General features: G+C 34.4%; 3 protein-coding genes and 1 non-coding gene across 5 annotated transcripts; 1 reads left to right on the forward strand and 3 right to left on the reverse strand.

The window, feature by feature from the left end:
• Positions 1–5,189: 5,189 nt before the first annotated feature.
• LOC7473888 (DCD domain-containing protein NRP-A) lies at positions 5,190–10,158 on the reverse strand. 2 transcript variants are annotated; one of them, XM_024583653.2, is made up of 5 exons: positions 10,014–10,158; positions 9,309–9,444; positions 6,691–7,553; positions 6,478–6,594; positions 5,190–6,391 (listed from the first exon to the last, which is right to left on the reverse strand). In XM_024583653.2, exons 3-5 carry the CDS (start codon positions 7,510–7,512, stop codon positions 5,504–5,506), a joined length of 1,827 nt encoding a protein of 608 aa, XP_024439421.1. In that variant the 5' UTR covers positions 7,513–7,553; positions 9,309–9,444; positions 10,014–10,158; the 3' UTR covers positions 5,190–5,503. The 2 variants fall into 2 exon arrangements, with proteins under 2 accessions (XP_024439421.1, XP_002319578.1); XM_002319542.3 differs by lacking the exon at positions 9,309–9,444 and having other exon boundaries at positions 10,014–10,152.
• Positions 10,159–10,964: 806 nt separating this feature from the next.
• LOC7473889 (uncharacterized) lies at positions 10,965–13,208 on the reverse strand. Its single transcript, XM_002319543.4, has 3 exons — positions 13,134–13,208; positions 12,646–12,810; positions 10,965–11,557 (listed from the first exon to the last, which is right to left on the reverse strand). Exons 2-3 carry the CDS (start codon positions 12,754–12,756, stop codon positions 11,105–11,107), a joined length of 564 nt encoding a protein of 187 aa, XP_002319579.1. The 5' UTR covers positions 12,757–12,810; positions 13,134–13,208; the 3' UTR covers positions 10,965–11,104.
• An 88-nt stretch (positions 13,209–13,296) lies between these two features.
• TRNAP-AGG (transfer RNA proline (anticodon AGG)) lies at positions 13,297–13,368 on the forward strand. Its single transcript has one exon. It is a non-coding gene; the product is annotated as a tRNA-Pro (tRNA).
• Positions 13,369–15,056: 1,688 nt separating this feature from the next.
• Positions 15,057–20,000, reverse strand: LOC7473890 (uncharacterized). The gene is made up of 2 exons (XM_024583596.2): positions 19,503–20,000; positions 15,057–18,782 (listed from the first exon to the last, which is right to left on the reverse strand). The coding sequence occupies exon 2, from the start codon at positions 18,660–18,662 to the stop codon at positions 15,294–15,296; it is 3,369 nt and encodes a 1,122-aa protein (XP_024439364.1). The 5' UTR covers positions 18,663–18,782; positions 19,503–20,000; the 3' UTR covers positions 15,057–15,293.
• Between the last annotated feature and the right edge of the window lie 4,088 nt (positions 20,001–24,088).

Genomic DNA, 24,088 nt, shown 5'->3' on the forward strand with positions numbered 1-24,088 from the left:
AACAAATAACTAATAATTCAAACTAAAATACTCTAAGCATATGCATACATCCGGTTAATTAATTTCTTACGTTATTAATGTTATTCTCATTATGGATCAATATTAAAGGTATTAATCATCTTAGTTTGAATTCAGAAGAGGTTATAAGAAGAAATTCTTGTGAGATATCTATCCGTTCTGATTCAATTAGAGAGTGATTTAGTTTTAATATATAACAGTTAATCCAAAAATATCCCACCAATAATAATTAAGAAAGAAGAAAAGGCAAGGAGAGTCAATATTCCAATAATAATCCAATGGTTTTTTTTTAATTATTAACATTGATGTCCGGGCCAGCTAATGCGCACCTCGACTAATCCCACGAGTACTGAAATTAACGACCATGTAAACCTCTAGTGGTCATCATATTACCAACCACAAGACTTGAACCTGAGATCACAGGAGAAGCAAATCTCTTAATCTCAAGTTTTTATTATTGGACTACCTACTAGATGGTTAAATCCTATGAGTTTTGAACAATATTATAATGGTCATGAGAGACCTCGGAAATCAAAACTGTGTTTTTTGAATGGACTTTTCACCACGTTCTTGAAAAACTTTATGAGGAGGATGAAAATCATCGGTAGAAAGATTGTATCATAAAACTAGACTGAAAGATTTGATGGGTCAGAAAAATACTTTAAAGTTTAAATTAGTATAGTATTTATTTAGACGTCGAGAAGATAAATATTTTTTAAGTTCTAATGTTGAATAAACCTTATGTTAAATTTGTGTTTTTAAATATATATTGTTTATAAAAATAAAATATAAAGAGATGAGCTCTCACGAGAATAAATAATTATAACAATATTTATAGAGGTGTGTACGTACATATTGAATAAAACATGTGTGTGTATATATATATATATATATTAATGTATCATCACCTGGTAATTGCAATTTGTTATGACATATGAAATCTACAAAAACATCATATGATGATAAAAGCATAGGAAAAGGCAAAATGTCATACATAGGAAAACTCGAGGAATTCATATGAAATCTATAATTTAATTTATACAATAGAGGGACCATTTCTGTGAAATAATGAAAGGTCCGAATCCCGGATAAAATCAAACTATATATGGATTTTAGAAAGACCATAGATATCTCCGTCCTGAATTGGCGATGGAATTTTTTATTTAAAAAATATATTTTCTTGACAGTGCCCCCTTGGATTACAATCCAGGATGCATGATACTATGAGTAGCCACCCATTTGTTATTGCAAAGTGAAGCGATCATCGATGGAACCGAATCCTGGATAAAATCAAACTAAATATTGTTCGTGGAATTCTATGGAGACAGATTTTTCAAGTCTTTTTGCTTTTTACAAAGAAGTTTCACAATTTTGACCTCTCTCATGCATGCATGTGGACTCACATGTCCTTATCAAGCTTGATATTATTAGATAATCAGAAATGTTTTCAGTACGAGAAGTAAATCTGTAATATATTAATCTATAAACAGGTTGGATTATGATTTTAATTATGTCAGTTTTCTCGTAATTTTTTTAATTTTGCCGTCATGATCAAAGGAAAAAACATGTATAAACATGCATGGAATATCCTATGTATATCATCAACAAGTCTTGAAAGCTGTGACCAGTTTCCCTTCATCCAATAAGGTAACTAGCAGCTAGCTAGGGTTGGAATAACTGTAATATATGAGGTTCATGGAGGAGATCTTCACTTTCACATATATCACAACAGCTAGCTAGCTAGTCTGCATATATAGAGATTAATTCACTCAACACCATATATCGCCACAAGATTGAGCCAACAGTGCAGAAGCTGCATACCTGCAATTAATCTATGTTAATTCTGTTGAAGAAAATTAATCTTTTCCTGCATGATCTTACCCATGTGGGTGGCTCTGGACGAGTCAACTCGATAAGTCTTACAAAACGCGGGAGAGCAGAACTCTTAGGACCATGTAGATAAGATAAAATAAACTTCTTCGTCGAATTCGAAGAAGACTTTCTTCGTCTTCTTCTTCTTTTGAACGCCTTTTTTGCAGTGAAGTTTCACGGTTTTGACCCTCTCGTGCATGGAAGTGGATATGTATAATATAATATATACATGGATTTGCAAAGATCGATAAGCATGGAGTCCACCTTAAATAAAACACATTAAAAAAACAATTCCCAATATATGAACAACCAGTGCCATACGCAAATTAAAAAAATTAAGGAAGAAGAAAAGGCAAGGAGAGTCAATATTCCAATAATAATCCAATGGGTTTTGAAAAATATTACACGGAAATCAAAACTGTGTTTCTTGAATGGACTTTTCACCACGTACTAGAAAAACTTTACGAGGAGGCTGAAAAATTATACGTAAAAAGATTGTGATGATAAAATTAGACCCGGAGGATTTGATGGCTCAGGTAATATAATAAAAAACCACTTTAAAATTTAAGTTAGTGTAATATTTGTTTAGATAATAGGAAAATAAATATTTTTTAAATTTTTATTAAATTTTATTTAAATTTTATATCACACTTGTATATATTTAGATATATATTGTTTATAAAGATAAAATCTAGAAAAATAAGCTCTAACATATCTTTCATCTAGAGAGATGAAAGTCTGTATATATATATAGATTTTTTAAGATAAATCTCTTAATAAGAGTCAATAAACACGCTATTCGTTTGTCTTGAGTCTCAAAATTAAATAAATGCTTTTGATTACTTGCATGTTTGTATGATATGATCAAGCTTAAAATCTTGATAAAAAAATGAGCTCGTAGATGAAAATCGATGAGTAGGTAAGAAAATGATGTATTAAACTCAAATCTCATCTTTTTTCCATAAACTCGTAAAAAACAATATATATAGAAATGAATCCTATATATCAACTTCTTTTGAAAGTTTTGCTTTGCTAGGCCATCATTTTCCCAAGTATAGACTCTTGTATACTCCTTCATCTATCTATTGACTAGTAAAAAGACGCGGTGATGTTCATTCATGCTGAGCCTTGGGATGCAAGGCAAATAATGCTTAATTTCACTTGGAACTTGTAGTATATCTTTATTTTTTTTTTTTTATATATATATATATATATATATATATATATATATATATATATATTGCGAATTCTTTAAGAAAATCCCCCAAGACAACGACCACGGTTAATGATGGCAACTTACCAAATTAATTAAGCTGTTGTTGATCAACAATCCATCGTTAATGATTCTAATTTATAGATAAAATTGTTTGTTAAAGTGTTTTTTTGTTTGAAAATACATTAAAATAATATTTTTTATTATTTTTATAAATTATTTTTTATATCAGCACATCAAAATCATCTGAAAACATCAAAAAAATATTATTTTGAAACAAAAACAAATCAATTTTTTTAAAAATACTTTTGAAACGCAAAAATAAACAAATCATTACCGAATCAAATTAATGTGTGGGCATGGAGCTCATTAATTATTTTTCTCACCCTCAACTTAAATTAATCAACTAAAGATTATGTACCCACTCAAGATCAAGCAGCTAGCTAAATGGGAAAAGTTTTGAGTTCGATTTCTTTTGCTAATTTCATGAGATTAATTTGCAGAGATACAAAAGGAATTGTTCGAAAAAATCACTTGGGAATTAAACCACTTACCTCATCAGATTAGCAGCAGTGTCCAAGATTCTTCCTTGTGAAATTTCACACTGCAAAAACACTCGCAGTGGGGTTTTTAACCATATAATTTTGTTAGTTTTCAAGGTTTTTTTTCTTTTTGTTGAAAAAGCTGCCATTTAATCACATAATCAAAGGTGGTAATTTCCAATCAAGAAAGAGTTGAACCAAAGATTTTCTCTGAACTTTACTTGAGTCGGTATTTTTAATTGGAGAAGAGTTTCAAATGGAATTCTTCAAGGCGCTCTTCCCAAACCGCCATCACAACTACTTGTTGAAAGTTCAAAAGTCTGTTGGTTCCAAGCACCCAGACGTCAGATCAAACTAAACGATCCTTCCTTGACATGCAGGAGTTAATGCACCTGCATACATAGATATCAAGCTTGGCCCGGGATTGACCAGGCCAAGAGAACGAGTTTCAGATTTTAAAAACTATATTAAGATTTTAACATTTTATATGAAAATAATAAAAAAACAATCCACAATATAGGTTATATATGTTATAAATAATGAAGTTTAAAAGATTATTTCAAAAGGTTTTTTTTATCGCACATTAAAAAAATATTATCTTATTCTTTTAAGTTGAAATATTTAAACCAAAAAGATTTTTTATCCCATATTAAAAAAAAACTTTTTTCTTGTGAATATAAAGTATATATACTAAAGGGTTTTAAATACTGCATTGAAAAAATAAAATATTATTTTAGTATTTATATAATGAACTTTGAAATGATTTATTAATCAACTAAAAAATATAAAAAAGAGAGGTCTCTGCTTTGGAGAAAAAATACATTTGAAAAAAAAATTATCTATCGGGTCTTAGTGGTTCAACCGGGTTTTCTTCGGGCCAATTGCAGCCCTGGGTTTTGAATGAATCAAATCCGGTAAAGGTCCCGGGTTAACCTGCTAGGCCTAACCGGGTCTAATAACTATACTTCCATATGCACCCATCAAAACCTTAATCTCCTCCGGACCCAAGGCATTCAACACTATGGACATGGGACCAATTCATCGTATAGGCCTACACATTTGCCAAGCCCATGCTGTTCTTACATCAATATTATCTGGAGCTTCGAGGGAGTTTTGCATCTTGCAAAATCCACAATTATTAAGAAGAAACATGCTGGGAATTATATTTTTGCTATTGTATTGTTATGAAGTAAGAATGTGATGGTGCAACTTTTATTCCTTCACGCATCAGGCTGGCCGCCATTTATTGATATAAAGAAAAGCGATGGTATACTTACTAGCCAAGCAGCTCTCCTAGGCCATGGCTCAATTCAATCTTAGCAAATTCCAACCACCAGTTTGATATGTAGCAGGCGAACAATTACTGGTATGATGCAAGAATTAGGATACTTTTAAAGTGCCTATGACGAAATTTAATCAGTCAAGAAACGGGAATTTTAATTTCCAGTATCAACAAGGACACGGGAGCAGAAATGCTGAGCCTGTTACGTGCATAAACTTGTAACAGTCTTAAAAGCAATATAATCTAATTAACGTACTCGGAAAAAAAAAAACCAGAACCATGCAGCAAGCATGAGATTTGCGCGTTACGTTAGCAATAGAAGACAGATGGGTCAGCAAAGGAGTACCGAAATGAAACTGATGGAGGTGCAGTTTAGGGCTTGGCTCCATGGTGTACTAGAGTGCCAGGTTATAATCTTACAATGCATCAACTGTTTACGTTGAGCATAATTTATCAACTTGATGAATTTCTCTCATATGCAAGGAATCAGCCTCGACGAGGCAGGTCAGAATCAACATACAGGAAACCTGAAGAAACTTCATCTCCCCTTGGCGGTGCAGGGATCTGCACACAAGGTTAGCGATAAGGGACGGATGGACCGGCAAAGGAGTACCGAGATGAAACTGATGGAGGTGCGGTTTCAGGCTTGGCTCCATGGTACTGGAGTAGCTGGTTATAATTTGATGAGGCATCAGCAGCATTTGTTGAGTATAATCTATCCACTTGATCAGTTGCCCTCCTACGCAAGTGATCAGCCTCAAATAGGCAAGTCTCTCTAGGACCATCAGCATAATAGGAACCTGAAGAAACTTCATCTCTCCTTGGAGGTGGCAGATATGCATCTGCAGATGAAGCACCATAATGGTAAGTATAATATGGATCCCTTGTATATGGGTCCAAAGCAGGGAGAGAAGAACCAGATGTAGTTGCGGTTATCGAAGTAGTAGCTGGCAGCAATTCACGTATACCACCAGGATTATATGCCTGATTCAAGTAGAAAGGATCGGCCACAACAGCTTCTCTCTGCAAAGGTACCATGTCTCTGTATATAGGGTAAGGCTGTCTAAGAAGGTGCTCTCTTTCCTGGTCTCTCGAGTATGGGTCTAGAGTAGACGACATATGAAGAGAGGGAGGCAAGTTTATTCCCTCTCCTGAAAGGCCATAAGTTCTTCTCTCTCCTGAAAGGCCATAAGTTCGATAATCCTTTTCACTCATAAATAAATCACGTGGAATCTCATCTCTTTGTGTAGAGCCCACCTCCCTGTACTCAACACGTCGATCCCTTACATCAGAGAGCACAGGATAACTTCTAGCATCATAATTGGCTCTAGCAAATGCTTTCCTATCTGAATGGATCCGCAACTCTCTTGCTCCCGCATAAAGTTCTCTATCCTGAACAGTTACAGTTAGTGGAGAGTGGACAGGCGCTCTAACTGGTGGGAATAGTGCACTGAGCTTCCGAACCTGAGAGAAAAGTAGATATAATAAACTTCAATGCATGAAGAAAAATAATTCATACCAAACTACCAGATTAACCGACCAATTTTTACCTGCTGAACAGTAAGTTCTGTTTTAAACTTGTTCTTCTCATTATAGTTGTCCTTTATAGCCTTCTTGAAAACACTCTCATTGATTGGATAGCAGTCCTTGTGAACATCAAAACGCACCTAGAATTATAAAACATCAGCAAGCAGATCTTGCAATGTTGAAAAGAAAACAAAAATGTGACTAAAGAGAAGTTGGCCTTATAATTAAAACAAAACCTGAACTGGAAAGGAACCACCAAATGCCCTGGGCTCCAATTTTACTCCACCAGAAGAGGATGCTTCATAGATACCATACATAAGTTTCAGATCAAAATCATACAGGAAAAGCTTAAGTCCAGGTTTCACACCCAATATGAGTTCCTTTTTATTCATTGTGACACCCATGACACGATAGCGGAAGCAATCTGGCTTTGTCTTTGCACTGCACATAAAGATCATACCACCAAGCTTTTCTTTCTTCTTCTCATCCTGTTCATTCTTTTCTTTCCCATCAAGTTTCCCTTTGTTTTTTTCACTCGTTGAGCTTTTATCTGAGCCACCAAGCTTTTCTTCCCTCTTTTGGTTCTTTCGACCCTTATTTGACCCAACTAACCTTTCTTGGTTCTTTTGATTCTCTTGGCCCTTCTCAATGCGCTCTTTGTCAGAAACGTTCTTTTCACTTGAATTTAGGTTTTTAGCATCACCATGCTCATTTTTTCTACTTTCTTCGTTGCTTTGTAAGAGATTCTTCTTTCTGTTTTTTCCTTGAATTTTTGGACTGCTTTTAGCTTTCTTGGACTTCAAAGAATTGCTAGTTGAAGATTTTTTTATAGCTATAGAATTAGCCCTCAATGGTTTGGGGGTTCTTTTTCTGGATGATTGATCTTTAGTTGACGCTTCAGCATGATTTCCATCTTCATTGTTGTTCGTTTCAGACAGTGACTTAGACAATGCTTCTGTAGGATTCTCAGTTTCCAGATTGTTATTATCCATTGACTGCGATTTCATGGAGACTTCAGCCAGATTCTCAGCTTTTGTATTGTTAAACTCTTGTTCCATCACCTGCCATGCAATCTCGCCTGCCAATCCCAATATCGACCCTGCAGACAAAGTAAGGCAGCCAAGAAGAACGAGATCAATAAATTAATTCAATTAAATTTTCAATTCTTTATATTGTGAATCTAGGCTTTTTAGGAATATGTCAGTATTGTCTTAATACTAATGAGTAATAGTTTATTTTTGGAACTAGAATATTAATAAGAAGCATGATGCTATTTAGGAATACATCATATGTAGGAATCTTCACACGATTTAGGAGTTACAGTTTACAAGGAACTGGATTATTAATTAGGAGTTTTCTATTATTTATGGTTTTCTTTTCCTATTTAGTTTAGAACTAGTAGGGCTTTAATGGTGCCTATAAAAGGAGAGCCTATTTTATGTAATTGAAAGACTTATGATAATGGAATAATGAGGGTTTTGGTTTAGTTGAGGGTTGTGGCCTTGAGCCACTCTTTCTCCTTTCTGTAAAAGCTATCTTACTTTTCTTCATTTTCTTCTATTTTTTTTCTTGATATAGTAACCTCGTATTACTATTCACAGCTACTCTATGGTATCAAGCCCAATCCCTTCTAAAACAAGCCCCTAACTAATATTGTGGGACACAGATCCAAAGGTGCCTTTACACCTATGATTATAAGAAGTGGAAGGAAAGTTGCAATTTGATGAAATTTTAACCATGAAATGCTTTCCTTCCATCTCATAGCACCACAATGAGTATCGCAGATGCCATTCCCAATAGTTCATGGTTTAATCATTCCCAATAATACATGAGGTAAAAAAACATGTCCAAGAACAAAAATGGTCATAAACATTAGAGAGTAATTGAGGATGAAATTATGCATATTAGAGGATAGAACACGTTATATTTGCATAATACATTCAAACTCTGTCCAATTGCAAAAATCCCCTCCCTAACAATATAATAGAAATAGAGAGAAATCACTGAAAGAAGAGAATGTCAGTGTAGAACTGGGGAATTAGAGGAAAAGATGCTTTATAACAGCTTAAAATTAAATCAGTAGTTCATTGACAGAAGCAAGTTCAGATCAAAATGTATCATAAATTAAAGGAATTAAAAAGAAATTTTCAAAGCTAGAACATAATTTACTTTCTTAAGTTTTTTCTTAACATAAACTTCTATACAATTAGCTGAAATTTTAAAAAAAAAATCACAAAAGAAGTTAAGGATCTGCAATTTTGGGCTTCTAACACGAGTTATCCACAAGTGGGTCGCAGATTCCAGATAGTTATGAGGAGGTCAAGGGTTCCAGTTTTCCTAAACCAGGAATACCCAATTAAGACCCTATTTTATCAAATTCAAGATGGTTGAGTATAATGTGCACATACAATATAACTAGTGATCCAATTCCTACATAGGTTATTTCAGATCTGTACAGTGCATCAAGCACAACAAACAATTAGTTGTTGATGTCATATCTAAACTGTTGAAGGATCATGTATAACGAAACGAATCTACATAAGTTGTTTAATAGTAAATGCTGCATCACATTCTCATTCTGTGTAATGTAAAGCGCCATGCCCCATGTAACTTAGAAACCCACGGAAACCTAGCTAAACAATCATATGATTATGTTTCTCATCCTCCCTGTCCATTATTCTCCTTCAGTTCTTTACCATGCATATGCATACAGGTTGCAGTAATCATATAGGACACACCATTCAAGCCTTCTAAAGAAAAAAGGAGAGCAACCCCTGTATATGATTTAACTATTTCCAATTAAGGAGAACCCATTATGATACACATGATTTAGTTCATTAACTGTTTTAAAAACCTTCATAAACGATTGACGAATGTAACCAAGCAATGCATCAAGTCCTAGGTTCTTCAGCCATATAGCATCCTCCTCTTGAATGCTTAGCTATACCTTCAAACGCTCAAAGACCAAATATTTTGCGCTTGCAACAAAACTGTAAATTCAACAATACTACCATTAAACTACGTTAATTCTCAAATCAAAGTAACAATTTGACACCAAACAAAACACTCCAAACCACTGATTCTTGACTATAGATATTCACAACCCTTTCTTTTCCAGAGAAAACATGAAAACCGCAATGCATTTAAACTATCCTAAAACCGATAGCCACTAATTCCCGATACATCTTCATAAACCTTATGCCAAGTTTCGACCACATGGATTCTCACTTACCATAAAAAAAATCAACCCGGATAAAGAGAGACAAAAAATCCTAACTTTCCTAATCAAGCAGCAAAAAACCTAATCCAGATAAAACATATTCTAGTCAAGCAAACAATTCACACAATGAAAACACAAACCTCCTTGATCTTTCAACTCAAATCGCACCAAACACAGAACGATCAATTGAAACCAATAAAAAATATGCACAAAAATTGAATTAAACACACAAAACTCAAAAATCAACAAAACCCATTATTATTTTTCTCTCTTAAACGTAATAACCGAGTTCAATCATAAGAAAAACATAATTCAATAACTAAAAGTTCGAAACTTTACCTTAATTTCTTCCAATTTCTCTGCGTTTTATATACAAGCAGAAAGCGGGTATGTGTAAAATCAATGTAGTTCCATAATTTAAGAGAGAATTGCAGGGTGGTTTTCTTTTTTTATTTCAATTATAAAATAAGTTGTTGCTATTAATATTAATGACAGATGAGAGTGAAATAGATTATTTTTGTGTTTTAAAAAAAAATTAAAAAAATATTTTTTTATTTGAAATTATTTATTTGTATTTTCTATTTTTATTAAAAATAAATTTTTAAAAATAAAATAATATTATTATTTTTAATTATTTTTTTAAGGTCTACAGTAATGATTATTTTTTTAAAAAAAATTACTTAAAAATATATTAAAATAATATTTTTTTATTTTTTAAATTTAATTTTTAATATTAGTATATTAAAATAATTTAAAAACATTAAACAATTAATTTTTTAAAAAAAGAAACTTAATTTCTTACAAACACTACCCTGGACAACAGATTTTGCGTCCAAAGCTTAAACTCCACCGTTTTGGATAGAGTGTTATTCAACTATTTAAGTAATTTTTTTCGTTTACTAATCTAATTTGGGAGTACAAACAAGTCAAGGTAGACTATTTAGCATTATGAATATATTACTCAATAATTTGATAATTTATTATTATTATTATTATTTAAAAAAAAAAATTAGGAGCAATAGCTTTAAACTTAGCAATGCAATCTCATAGTAAGATCCAATCCAAGAATCCATTCCACGAACCATAGTCAATGCATCAATCCAAACTATAATTTCTTTAAAAAACATTCTAAAACCACGTTTCAATGTTCTTTTTTTTTTTAAAAAAAAAAAACTAAAAACAGCATTAACACCTTACATACTGGTTTCCGGATCGACCTGCCATGGACAGAATCATTGACATTTTTGTTGTATGATCAACTGCCTGCTTCTAAGTTTCATAGATAAGCACTTTGTCAAGAGCAGCACATTCACTTCTTTCAATTCTCAGTGCCAAAACTTATGGTGATCATATCCTTTATATTCACAAAGTTACAAACACCATTTTCCAACAATTCAATACGAGAAATATCAAAAACAGATGTGACTTGTTCAGTCAAGATAAATTTTAACATCAATCCCATTATCAATGAGAGACTGAACCACTGCTCTGATCTTTCCTTCAAACTTGTCCCTTTCCCTCGGAGTATAAGAGGCAGTATATACATCAGCTTCTCTCGCTCTATCAGCTAAGATTTGCCCAACGGCTAAACATGCAGGAATGTCTGAGCGGGACTTGAGCACAGCTTTAATGTCTTTAGAGTTGGTACCAGCAACTGCTACCTGCTTACTGGTCACTCTATGAGTGAGCGATGCTGAAACGAAACGCTTTGAAATAAAAACATCAAGTGTAAATGGCTCCATGTATGCTACAGTCCGCTGTTTAAATGATAAATGCTTGTTTGGGTTCTTCGACTTTTTCCCTTTCTGGTACGTGTATGGCCTGCTGTTATCATCATCAAGGAAATCTTCCACCCCAAAAAAGCTTCTGGGTGCACAATGAGCCTGCAAGGAAGCAATATTAGGAAGGTTTTCCTAACTGAAAGAACACAATGTACAAATATCGTGAATTCTTTCCTACATGAGACATCTAAACAATTGTCTCCCTTCCGGTCTACCAACGTGGGAAGCAAGTATTATTGTTCTTCAAGTCGCAAAGAACTTCCAAACACATATTGCTTGAAAATTTTAGCACATAGAAAGGGGGAGAGAAAAAGAAATAGATCCATATGAAACCTTACCCCTATTCAATCGCCATGTGAAAACTCGATCTATTCAATCCTTGGCAATAGATAATTCGCAGTGTAAAGCTTTTGACTTCTTTTCATCCACAAATTTAATAAAATGATATATGAACATACAAATACAGTACTTGTCCCAAAAACTTCTTATTCTGGATCATGCCCTGTGGTCACACCACCAGTAGTAGAAGTATATTATGAGTATTACTAATTATACTCAACAACCAAATCAACTGTCTCTACTCTCCCACGAGAAAACCAGAACTCAGTGAATAACACCTTTGGCATCTCTGCTGCATCATTTTCCAATCCTAACATGCAATAAGCAGCGACAACAAAGCGAATGAGAATGATGCAATTAAAACCCAACACCCTTGGTTTCTCCAATGATTACAGTTCTCACAAAAACCTTTATCCTTTACATAAACTCATCGCATATTCCTTGTCGGTCACTTGACGGAATATCAAACTGTGCAATTCCTCACTCCAAATGCACCGCAATTACCATGATAAATCAAATGGATGGCCATGAAGGGGATTCGAATTAGGTTTTAAACTTGAATTCAACCCTTCAACTGGCTAAGAACCTTAATCTGTTAACCACTCACTCCACCAACACCAAGATGATCACTACTATAACTTCTGATTTTGAAAATTACAGAAGGAACAATAGGCAATAGAAATAAAACAAATTGAAAGACTAGTGTTTCTTTTTCTAGTCCCTTCAAATGCAGATAGTTCATCATTACATTAATCCATAGTGATTGATAAATAACCAAATATTTACACAAATCCATCAGATTAACCGAATGGGTATCTATAAAAACACAAGATTTACAACAAATAACATACCTGTCCATTGTGGAATCCAGTATTAGGCACATACAACCCAGGCCTTAACTTATCTCCTCCATTTGCAAAAAAACCCTTGTTCAAAACCTTTCCAAAAACTTGCTTCAACATGTTCCACTCACACCCAACAAAACTTACTCAACTATTCACTAGCTCTATATTCACCTGTTAACCAAAACAAAATGAACCATTGCTTAACTAAAACAACACTAAACGGAAAAGCATGAATCAAACACATAAGCAACGAAACAACTAGTTGAACTATCCAAGGGGTGTTGGGAAATGAAATGAAAGAGAGAGATAAAAGGGAACTGTAGATTTTCTTATTTAGTAGGCATTTTATCTAACAGTTGGAGTGCAAAAAATCAATGAGCAAAACAAAAGCAAAAGTAATAGAAAGGGGTTGTTTCAAGAGAAAGGAGCATCATAAAAAGCAAATGTTGAATATAAACGTGTATGAACCATCAAGAAAAATGAGAGAGAGAAACCTGGATAGTCAGGAAGGCCAGAAAATTCCTCCACAAAGAGAGCGAGAGAAAACTTACATCACTGGGTAAGTGGGTATCGATTGGTTAAGTAGGAGAATGGACGGTCCATTAAATATCAAGTGTATTATTATCTATATTAATATTTGTAAAAGCTGACAGGAATGGGCATTTGGTCTAGTGGTATGATTCTCGCTTAGGGTGCGAGAGGTCCCGAGTTCAATTCTCGGAATGCCCCCTTCTTTTTGTTTTGTGTGCTTAATTTAGCCATAAGGTTCCTAGGTCAAATTTTTGGGATAATATTAGTGATATCACCTTGTTGATGCAAACTTAATCACATTAGGTTATTTCAGCTCAAATTGTGGACTTGACTAGGTTTAAGATTTGGATATTGGTTTGTATGTTATGATATTATTTCAGTTTTTTTAATTAAAACAATGTTTTTCAAACAAAATTTTTTAAAAAATTATAAAATTAATCTGGTCGAGTCAATCTAAATTTGATCAGAACTACCTCTATATTGATTTGAAATAAAATTCAATCCATATCATAGTTTGAATAGATAAATTATTAAATTAGATCAACTTCTTTAATTATGATTCATATTACTATTCTCTTTTTCTCTCTCATGCTTTTTATAAAAATAAAATTCTTTTACACAAAATCAGCTTTCCTTTGAAGGTTTTTGTCCATGTTATTAATTTTTGTCATGCATATATTTTTTTAAAAAAATTGTCGTAATGTTTTTGTAACTCAAACATTGTATTATTCCAGCTCCCACACATGTCAATAGTCATAATTTCTTTAGATAGAACTAGTTTGGGTGCCAACATTACACTTAAACCGAATTAAAAGTTTATTTAATGGAAAAAAATAATATGTAGATGATGTTAGATTTTTAATTAATAATAAAAATCTAAAATACACATTAAAAGCTTGATCAATGGGTTGAATAAAGCTAATGAAAGATTATATGTATAAAAAATGATAAAAAATGTTATCAATGGGTTAAATAAAAACTAGATCAATGTGTCAAGTGATGGACACTGATAAAGATATATAATATCGTAATATGGTATGCTATTCATAATATTTATTTAATTATCTGTTAGCTTGTTTTGGAAGCAAAAATTAAAATTTGAATGGAAAACAAAATAATATCGTAATATGGTATGCTATTCCTTTGCTTTTTATTTGTTCAATGTTGCACCATGTTGTAGGGCATTGGATGACTTGAGTTCTAAATCCAACCATGTTGGATTTGGCTTAATGCGTGCCATTTGACCGAGGAGTTCAATCATGACTCGATCACCTCATTCAAACCCCAATCTGGCTCCAAAATAAATTTTAAGACACCTTCGTTTCAGACTTGTGCTTAAACTCGATTAAGCTTAAACGCAGAACAACAAAATATCAATGGAAGAAATCACAAAACAAAAGGAGTTCGGCAACATCATATTGGATTGGCCCCCTCTGGCCGGTCTAACCCATTAAATGCATAGTTAGGATCATGACAGAACCATAATGAACTAACCCGATTTAGCCAATTGTCTCTTAAGATTCCCTTTGCTTCCTTTTTCCTCGGTTAGGCCTTCATTAGGCTCCAGTGGATGAAGTTTGTGACTAAACTATAGAGCCACAAAAGAACTAGGGACCAAAATAATAAATTCATCTGAAGGAAAGCCAGATCAAAGTTCCACTGACAAATCAGTGTGATGCCACCAACCCACATGGAAAGGAAAATACAAGTCAGGAACATTTTGCAGTTCGAAGCAACAGAATCAAATAGAGAAAATAGACTTCAGGATTATAACATCAAACAAGTTCGATTTGCAATTATGCAGAAGAAACACTTGTCATGCATTTCTAATCATATTCTTCAAAGCTTCAAAAGACAACAAGAATTTAAAGGAAACAAAACGTATATAACCTAATATGCAACACTATTTCATTAGCATTCATCAAAGAGGCTACAAGCCTACAACAAATCTGGAAACAACAAAAAACAACAGTTACGATGATTGGTTCCAGACATAAAACTGAAGAGAGCATCGTTCATCAAGTTCCAACTAACTTCCTAATGTTTCTCACAGGAAGTAATTGGGTAGCAATCCTATACACTAAGGATTAAAAAGGATGCTCTAACACGCACCACTTGCCAATTCAATCTACCAAAACTACAGGATTAGTAATAATTGATGAAGGATCAATCTCCCAATAGCTTCTTTCGCACCTATCTTTCTTTCCAGTGTGCTTGAAAGCAGAACACTGATGTGAAAATCTACTAAACTCGCCGCGTGGTATATCCAGAACCCTGGTAATTGATCTTTGGATTCTAGGAGCCCAGTAAAAATGTTTATTTCTATTAGCAGATTCATGTAGTTTAGCACGAATCAAAACTACAACTTTCACACTGCACTCATTATCTTCCAGAACTTCAACAATGTCAGATTCTCCATCAGAGCTATTCCAGGTCTTACACAGTGCCCATATCTCACCTTTTCTGGGGTGAATTTCATACCTGCTGTTACCAATGGATTGAGCTTTCAACAGATGAGAAAATTTGGAAGCAGAGAGCACCTTGTTTTTACCATTTTTAACTTTAAATGTCCCACAACAAACAGGCCTCGTTGCATCTTTTGGAGGCCAGCACACTTCAAGCATTGCCACGTGCAATCTGAAATTAGGGGTAGAATCAATCACCTTGATTTGACCATAATTCCTGGGCAGCCCATCCTCATTGCTGTAAAGTGCCCATATTTGATCAAGCTGAAATTTATCCTCTGACTTTTCCCTCTCAAAATTATAGCACTGTACTTCTAGTTCTACAACTTTACGACCTGGAGATATAGGGCTTAATATGAGACCAATTGAACCACCATCCTTCACAAACATCTTATCATCAGGTTTACTCAACAAACTTGGTTTCCCATTGCTTATATCATTGTTAGCTGCAGTATTCTCTTCGGTATCCTGATTAGCACTAACTTGACTATTTCTCTTGCTTAAATCCCTGGGAGATCTTCTAGGTGTCAAGGCATCAGCTGCAAGTTCACTCTTATCCTGTTTCCTAGGGGTTTCAATCCTCTCTTTAGCTGGAGATGAAATATCAATTCTTCCAGACTGGGCAAGGTTGCCAGTGTTTATGACTTTCCTGCTGTCCTTGTTGTTTGCAAATAGACCTGCAACAGCTACATTTCCGTCTATAGAAGATTTTCCAAAGATTGAGCTCACTCTTTCTGGCCCTGTCTTATTTTTCTTAGGCGTGCAAATCTTCTTGTTTGTGGATTTCAGTTCACCTTTGGGAGATTGAGACCAAGAATTAGTTGATTGACTATCCACATTTTCCTTCTCCATCTTAGTATCAATGGGATCACCAAGGTCATCAAGATTGCTAGGCAGAGAAGCAGGATCAAGTTCAAAAGACCCAGCAGGGACACCCTCTCCTTCCTTGCCAGACATTCTAAATGAAGGGATTCGGTGTGAGAACTTGTACAGCTCAGTTGGTGGAATGCAAAATTGGATAACCCCATCATGAGCAGCTCGCTGAAAAATGCTGACAAATCCTTTCACTTTATGCAAATAAGCAACCCCAATGCCGAAGTTTTCATCAAAATCCGATAGGACCTCCACAAATTCAAACATGTAAGGTGGTCTATGTTTTTCTGGTTCGGAACTCCATTTCATTTCCCAACCCTTGAAGAGCGCCCAGATTTCCCCCTTTTTAGGATATATCAAATAACTGCCTCTGCTACTGCCATTTATACAGCACACCTGATGAGAGAACATAGCACGATCTGCAGTTCTTTGAGAGCCCCCCCTTTCAAACTTACCACATGCAACAGGCAAATCCTTGTCAGACCAGTCTTTCTCATGTGCAACATCTGAGCTAGCTTCCAGCCAAGTTATCTGCAGCTTGAAACCAGGTGAGAGAACTTTCTTGACCCGAGCATAAAATCTTGGCATGCCATCTGTTGTATCATAAATAGCCCACACTTGATTAACAGCAAAACAGCTTTCTTCCTTGTCATTCTCAAAATTACTGAAATCTGGATCAGGGATCTCTAGGGTCTCTGAGAATAGTGGTTCATTAGAAAACACGTTAGAGGTGTCATCAACTTTGGGCATTCCATCTTTATTATCTGATTGTGCGTCTGCTTTCTCCACCATGGATGGTTCCTCCCCCTTCATCTCATAAACTTCAGTTCTCCTTTCCCTATTTGACAAGCTTTCTTCCAGAGTTGAACTTGCCTTTTGCTTGGCCTCTTTCTTATTTCTATCCACTGCAGCAGCAGCAGCAGCTGAAAGATGCTCTTTATTGTGCATCATCTCCTCTTTAGTGGCACTAGAGGATCTACTCACCCTTGGTCGTTTTGGTGAGGAGGAGACAAAATCATCATCATCAATTATTTTTTCCTTGTAAGAAACATTCTGCTTTTGCCTTGAAGATCTCCTAGGTTGATTACCTCCACAGGATCCTGAATTCTGTCCAGAAATAGTACTGTAATTTTCTTGAACAACCACGTCTTCATCACTGCTTGCTGTTTCAAAACCCTCACTAGATTCTACTTGAGACTGTTTTCCTCTCTTCCTGCTTGCAACTTTTGAACTTCCCAGATCTTTGGGTTTGGTAGGAACACCTTTCCCTGTTTGTACTCCCACATTCACATACCCGTTGGCTTTCTGTGATGGTTTAGAACCACCACAATTTTTCATGTTATTTCCTGATTTCACCTCATTCAGTTTAGAACTCCCACCAATGTCAACTGGTCTAAACCTGTCTGGAAAACTAGCATCAGAAGGGTTTCCACTGTTACTTTGTGGAGCAACTTTAGAAGGCCCTTGATTTGGAACTCCATTCTGATTGGGGAACTGACTCCAGGGAGATCCACATGGCACGCCATGGATATACAAATTGACAGCAATGAAAGAGTTCTGGCAATTTTGACAGCGCAATGTTTTATTCTGAAGCTCTTTGAAGTACTGGTACCTCATATTACAAGAGGAACAGCACGTCCAGAATGTCGGCCGCTGTGGAGCACTAGAAAACTTGTTAGCGTCGTGCTGCTTCTTGCTAATGGAATTCCAATTTGTCTTATGGGATGTTGGCTTTGGTGCAGCAGGTCTCAATGAACCTCTACACTTCATATCATACAAAGAACGCTTGGCTGGATCTGTAAGCACCCTATTAGCTTCACCAATCAGCTTGAAAGCTGCCTCTGCACCAGCAAACTTGTTCTTGTCAGGATGAAGCGTAAGCGCAAACTTTCTGTATTGCTTCTTGATGACTGCCTCATCAGAAAAGCGCTCGATCTGGAGAATTCCATACCAATCCATATCTGACCCATTTAATTTGTTTTGTGCAGAGCAATGAACCTCACAGACTGCCAACATTTGGGAAATATTATCTAGTTCGGGGTAGAGTTGCCTCGCTTTCAATGCAATCTTCCTTGCCCCTTCGAAATCACCATTTTGCATTTTCCTATCTGCAATATCCTTTGCTCTGATGGCCTCATCTTTGTTGCATTCCATGGTTGGTTGAAATCCAAGACCAGTAACTCAGACACGCTTGCTAATGTCACACGCAGAAAAACTAGGCAACAGTTTTTGCCCTGTCTTTCCAACCTCCAGCCATCATCCAAAATCTTCGAGCTGCATTAATACAGACCAGACATATTTAGTCCAAATTTCCCACCAGATCCACGTCCAGTAACAACAAATTACATGTACTCTGACAACAAAGAATAATCACTTAACATTTGAAAAAACATCAAAATGCTCTTCAAAATAGCAATCAAACTTAAACAGAAAGCACCAGAATCCCTCCACAAATAAAAACAGCAATCTAACTGACCCCAGGAGATTAAACAATAGAATTCAAAACCTGAAACCCACATCAAGATATAACAAAATTAATCAAAAGCATTCGCCCATTCCCAAAAAAAAAAAATACAGCACAGTCCATTTCAAGGCCTTCTAAACAGAAAACTTAAAAACGCACAGAAAAAAAGAAAGAAAGAACATGTCATAATCATATTTCAGATTCACCAAACATAAACTCTCTTCAAGCTAGATTTCTAAATCTAAAAACTCTCTCTTGCCCACAACTAGAAATGAAAATCCAATAAACATAGAATAAAGTGTTAAAGCGTTAGCCAAAGAAATTCAAAAGCACCCAACAAGCTTATTGAACCAAAACAAAACCCTAAATATACATTAAAAACCCTGAAAAACGCTCATTTCATGAACAACCACGATTAGATAAACAGACTTAACACAAAACCCACAAATATTTAGCACTGAAAACCATCAAAATCACACCAAAACAACAACCTTTAGCTTGTAAACACAAATGATCCAAGGGGTACATACCTTACAAACCAAAACCCAGTAGCATGCATGCAAAAAAGCCCAGAAAACCGAAAACCAGCTTTCAAAACCGAGCCAAAACCCTAGCAAGGTAACAAAAAATAGATTCTTGGAAGAGTAAGAGAAGGGGGGGGGGGGACAGGGAGAGAGACGTTGAGCAAGAAAGCGGAAAATATACAGGGGAGAAATAGAAGAAAATAACTCACTTAATACGTGAGGGTATTTTGAATTTTTTGAGAAATAGAGAGGGAAAAGACAGCGGGAAGAGGGTGAAATTTTTGGGGGGAGAAGGGGAGGGAAGGGAGAGAGGAAGGAAAGAGAGGGAGAGAGAAGTTAGAGGTAGAGGCCCCTCTGCTTTTGTGAAATTTTTTGTTGCCCCCAATTATCTCTTGTATTTCGCAGTCTTAGCAATTTTTTTTTATTACTTTTGCACCATTTTTATTAGGGGTGTTTTGAGTGGGGATGGAAGTGTCTAGATTTTCAGGGGGAGTAAGCGTTTTCATGGAGATTTGTGGAAGGCAAGGAGGCTAAACCCTAGTTAGAGGGTATTCTTGAGTTGGGTCTATGTTTTGATTTCATTCAATTTTGAATGGGTTTGGCCTAGATTTTAAAGAAATTGGGGCAAGGCCCATTTTGTAAATAGATTTAATCCTAATTTTTTTAAAAAAATCATTTTGATTTAGATAGTTGACTTGTTTTGTTTAATGACTGCACTACTGGAGTTTGAAAAAAAAATATTAAAACCACATGAAGATATTTGATACTATTATTAAACTCGACTTAATACATTAATCTTAAAATCTTGAACTTGATTTTTATCTAGCTTGATTTTAAAATTAATCATTTGAGAGTTGTTTTGACAAGGTCTAGTTGGTTTGGTGGGTTGAAATAAAATTTAGATGATCAATAAAAACATGACTTTGCTTTAAATAAAATTCAAGATAATATTTTTTTTAATACCAAAATGACGATGTATTACATTAACCCAAGCTTCACGATTTCATGTGTCAAATCCGTGACCTAGATCATGGGCTCCATTGAGTTTAAGAACTTTGTTTCTTAACTATTTTTTACTCAATTATATGATAATAAAAATTGACACTCGTAAAAATAAACACTAATCAAATACTAGGATATTTGTTTGAGACTGCAATAAATTTATAGAAAGCAAACTAAAATAAATTATAAAAACTAATTCAAAATAATTAAATGTTGAAGGATAAAATTAAAGACAAAAAGGATTCAATCAAAAGAGGAAAAAAATTGGAAGATGAAATTTTTTAAAGAAAAAAAAGGTCTAGCCAAACAGGTCAACCTTGAACATCTCGACTCAACTCCTTACCTAGCAGTTTAAGATTAACATGCATAAAAGTTGTTTTAATATGACCCAATCGGGATGACATTTTCTTTTTTCTTTTTTAATACTGAGATGACAATATATTGGAGCGATCTAAGCTTTGCGACTTAACCCAAACCCACGATCTGGATCATGGATTACACCGAGTTTAACAACTTTATTTTTTTTTTACTATTTTTATTTAATGATATGATTAAAAAAAATAGGTGCTCACAAAACTAAAAATCAACCAAATATTAGGATATTTGTTAGAGATTGTGATAACTTCATAAAAAATAATTCAAAATCAATGAATATTGAATGATAAAATTGAAAAAGAAAAAAAAATATCCAATCAAAATAAAAAAAATTGAAAGATGGAATTAAAAAAAAAAAAACAACTCCTTCATTGTTTACATTAATAGTGATAGAGTTGGGGTTTTGCCCCAATTCCTTTGATATAAGAGATAACTAAATTGATAGCTTGTGCTATATTGTGGCCCGGACAAAAAATTTCCTAACATAAAAAAAGATGCTCAAGTGATGCTAGCATTTTTAAAAAGGCAAAAAAAAATAATCAAGATTTAGGTTATTGACTCGATTGGGTTCATTAAGCTTAATTAATTTAATAATATAACTAAAAAAAGGAAACAATTGTAAATTAACAAGCTAAAAAAATGACTATGATTGATTGAAATAAATGAACACTTAATAGTAACATGGAAATATATCCATCTAATATTCTTAAAAAATCTTAATGATTTTATTTTATAACAAACCAAAAAATTAATGAGAATGAGATAACCCCATAAAAAAATCAAATTTTAATTTTCAGCAAATAAAATGTTGAAAGATGATATTAAAAAGAAATTTTTTTTTAAAAAAAAAAACAGCTTAAGTCTACCTGAGTTAGTTAGCCAAATTTGCAACCTAGTCATGAGATAACCTTGCAGATAGAAAAATGAACAAAGCTACAAACTTCAATTCTCAAACCAATATGATGTTGAAGAGTAAAACTTTAAAAAAGCCATGCAAAAAGACTCAGGTCGATACGAGTTAACCAGTCAGACCGTCAAGCTCGCAACTCAGGACATGAGATCGAGATAACCCCTTAGAAAGGAAAGTGAAAATAATAATCATAAAGCTTAATTTATAACTAACCTCATACTAAATGATGAAATTTAAAAACATCAATTGTAATAAAGGATCTAAAAAAACAAAAGTAAGCTCGGACCTAACATTCCAAACCTATGACCCCATGTCATGAGGTTAAGATTATCACATAGAAGGTAAACTTGAAAACTCACGAAGTATAATTCATGACAAACAAAGTGTTGAGAGATGAAATTAAGAAAAAAAATCAATAAAAATGATCCAAAATAAAATAAATATCAATTAAAAAAATGATGACCAAATTTGACATGAAAATAAATAAAATCAAATGTCGAGGGATGAAAGTAAAAAATTATTCAAACACATCATATAACATTCAAAAGAATAAAGATCAAATTTGATATAAAAATCAAATAAAACCAAACACTATGGGGAGAAATTGAAGAAAAAAAATCAAATAAAAAAGGACTCAAAGCAAAATAAATAGTAATCAAAAGACCGAGGATCAAATTTGATACAAAACAAAATGACAAGAGACCTTTAATTTTGACAGGGCTAGCTTGATTTTTAAGGAAATGTGAGAGAAAAAAAGGTATGAGAAGAAAAAAAGGTTGCCCATGCCAAACCATCATTCTGCCACCATCACACGTAGGGTTGAATATTTTCGGTTCGGTCTTGTTTTGGATCAAAATGAACAATCAAACTGAATTTTTTTAAAGTTTTTGAACCGAATCGAAAACCAGTTCAAACTGATTAATTTCAGTTCGATTTGGTTTTTTCCCTTCCAAACCGGTTCAAACCGAAATTATTCCAGTTGAGTTTTTCCTGGGCTTTTTACTTACCACAGTTTTTAGCACTTTTATTTTTTAAACTGAACTAAAGCATCTTCGACACAAACATAACGCAAGGGAGGAACAAAACAAAAAAGTGTTTTTAGAATTAAATTGATTGAATCCCCATCTAACCCCTCAAAAGGGTAGATCCTAATAAATCATAGCCTTTACTTTTTCTTCGTGTAGGTTCGGACGGCAAGAGCCAAGCCCAAGATCAGGAGTGGCACAAGTAGCTGTAAGATCTTAATCAGAAACCCAGGCTTCTCGTCTTTAGGGTTTGTTCCTCCCAAACCTGGTGCTACGTAGAGGCGTTTCGTTGGGACTGTTGTTAAATCTACCTCACCAATGACATACTTTTCCATCATCTCTCTAGCATCATCGCTTTGAACCACATCTTCAAACTCGTTTGTTGCATCTTTCCGTGTAAAATAAAGAGAAAGTTCATGCAAGTAGCTCGGATCAGAAGTGGAATATTTAGAGAGATTGGACAAGAATCATTAAAATTCAAGAAACCCAGAAGAATCCATTACCCGTCCTTTAGAGAAGAGGGAGAGACCCAAATTGATACAGGGCTGAGAATGCATAGAGGAGAAGAAGATAGATTTGAGAGATGAGAGACAAAGAGCATAGAAGAGAAGAAGACAAATTTGAGAGATGAGAGACAGAGAGCAGGGAAAGGGGGCGATTGAGAATGCATTTAGGTTTAGGGTTAGAAAAAACATACTATTTATACTTGTTTTTCTTTTATTTTAAGTGCTGGCCTGGTTGAACCAGTTCGGTTGGTTCGGTTTAATCGGTTTCAGACTTAAGAAGCCGAAACCAAACCGAACGGGAACTTTTTTGTGATTTTTAATCTGTTAATTCAGTTTTCTTTTTCGGTTCGGTTTTTTTCAGTTTTCTCGGTTTAATCGGTTATTCGATTTTTTTGTTCATCCCTAATCACACGTTGACCCAATAAGAAGGCCGCATTGCGTTGCTTCCAACAACACAAAAAAAATGGATGTTTGATCTCCTGGAGACGCCTCATGCATCACCCAAACATGATAAGCATCTCCCACAAATATTAGCCTGTTTACCCCACTTGTTTATCCTAGTCTCGATGCTTGTTTTAGTTTTAATTTTGTCTTTTAACACTTAATTATTCTATATCAATTGAATTTTATTTTATTTTTCAAAATTAAACATTAACCAAGGTGTTTAAATCTCTCTCAATATTACAAGATCCAATACCAAGATATCTAAAACAAACTATCAACTGAATAAAGCCAACACCAATGGATCAAATTAAAAAAAAATAGAAAATCACC

This window comes from Populus trichocarpa, chromosome 13 (genome assembly GCF_000002775.5).
Source record: "Populus trichocarpa isolate Nisqually-1 chromosome 13, P.trichocarpa_v4.1, whole genome shotgun sequence".
NCBI lineage: Eukaryota > Viridiplantae > Streptophyta > Magnoliopsida > Malpighiales > Salicaceae > Populus > Populus trichocarpa.

What these genes read in the sequence shown, in the direction of transcription:
- LOC7473888 (XM_024583653.2), bottom strand. Translation starts at nt 7,512, where the DNA reads ATGGAACAAGAGTTTAACAATACAAAAGCTGAGAATCTGGCTGAAGTC. An exon ending in GTGGTTCCTTTCCAGTTCAG is followed by an intron (nt 6,595 to 6,690) that starts GTTTTGTTTTAA and finishes TTATAATTCTAG; the next exon opens with GTGCGTTTTGATGTTCACAA. An exon ending in CAGAACTTACTGTTCAGCAG is followed by an intron (nt 6,392 to 6,477) that starts GTAAAAATTGGT and finishes CTTTTCTCTCAG; the next exon opens with GTTCGGAAGCTCAGTGCACT.
- LOC7473889 (XM_002319543.4), bottom strand. Translation starts at nt 12,756, where the DNA reads ATGTTGAAGCAAGTTTTTGGAAAGGTTTTGAACAAGGGTTTTTTTGCA. An exon ending in CTGGATTCCACAATGGACAG is followed by an intron (nt 11,558 to 12,645) that starts GTATGTTATTTG and finishes GCTTCCTTGCAG; the next exon opens with GCTCATTGTGCACCCAGAAG.
- LOC7473890 (XM_024583596.2), bottom strand. Translation starts at nt 18,662, where the DNA reads ATGGAATGCAACAAAGATGAGGCCATCAGAGCAAAGGATATTGCAGAT.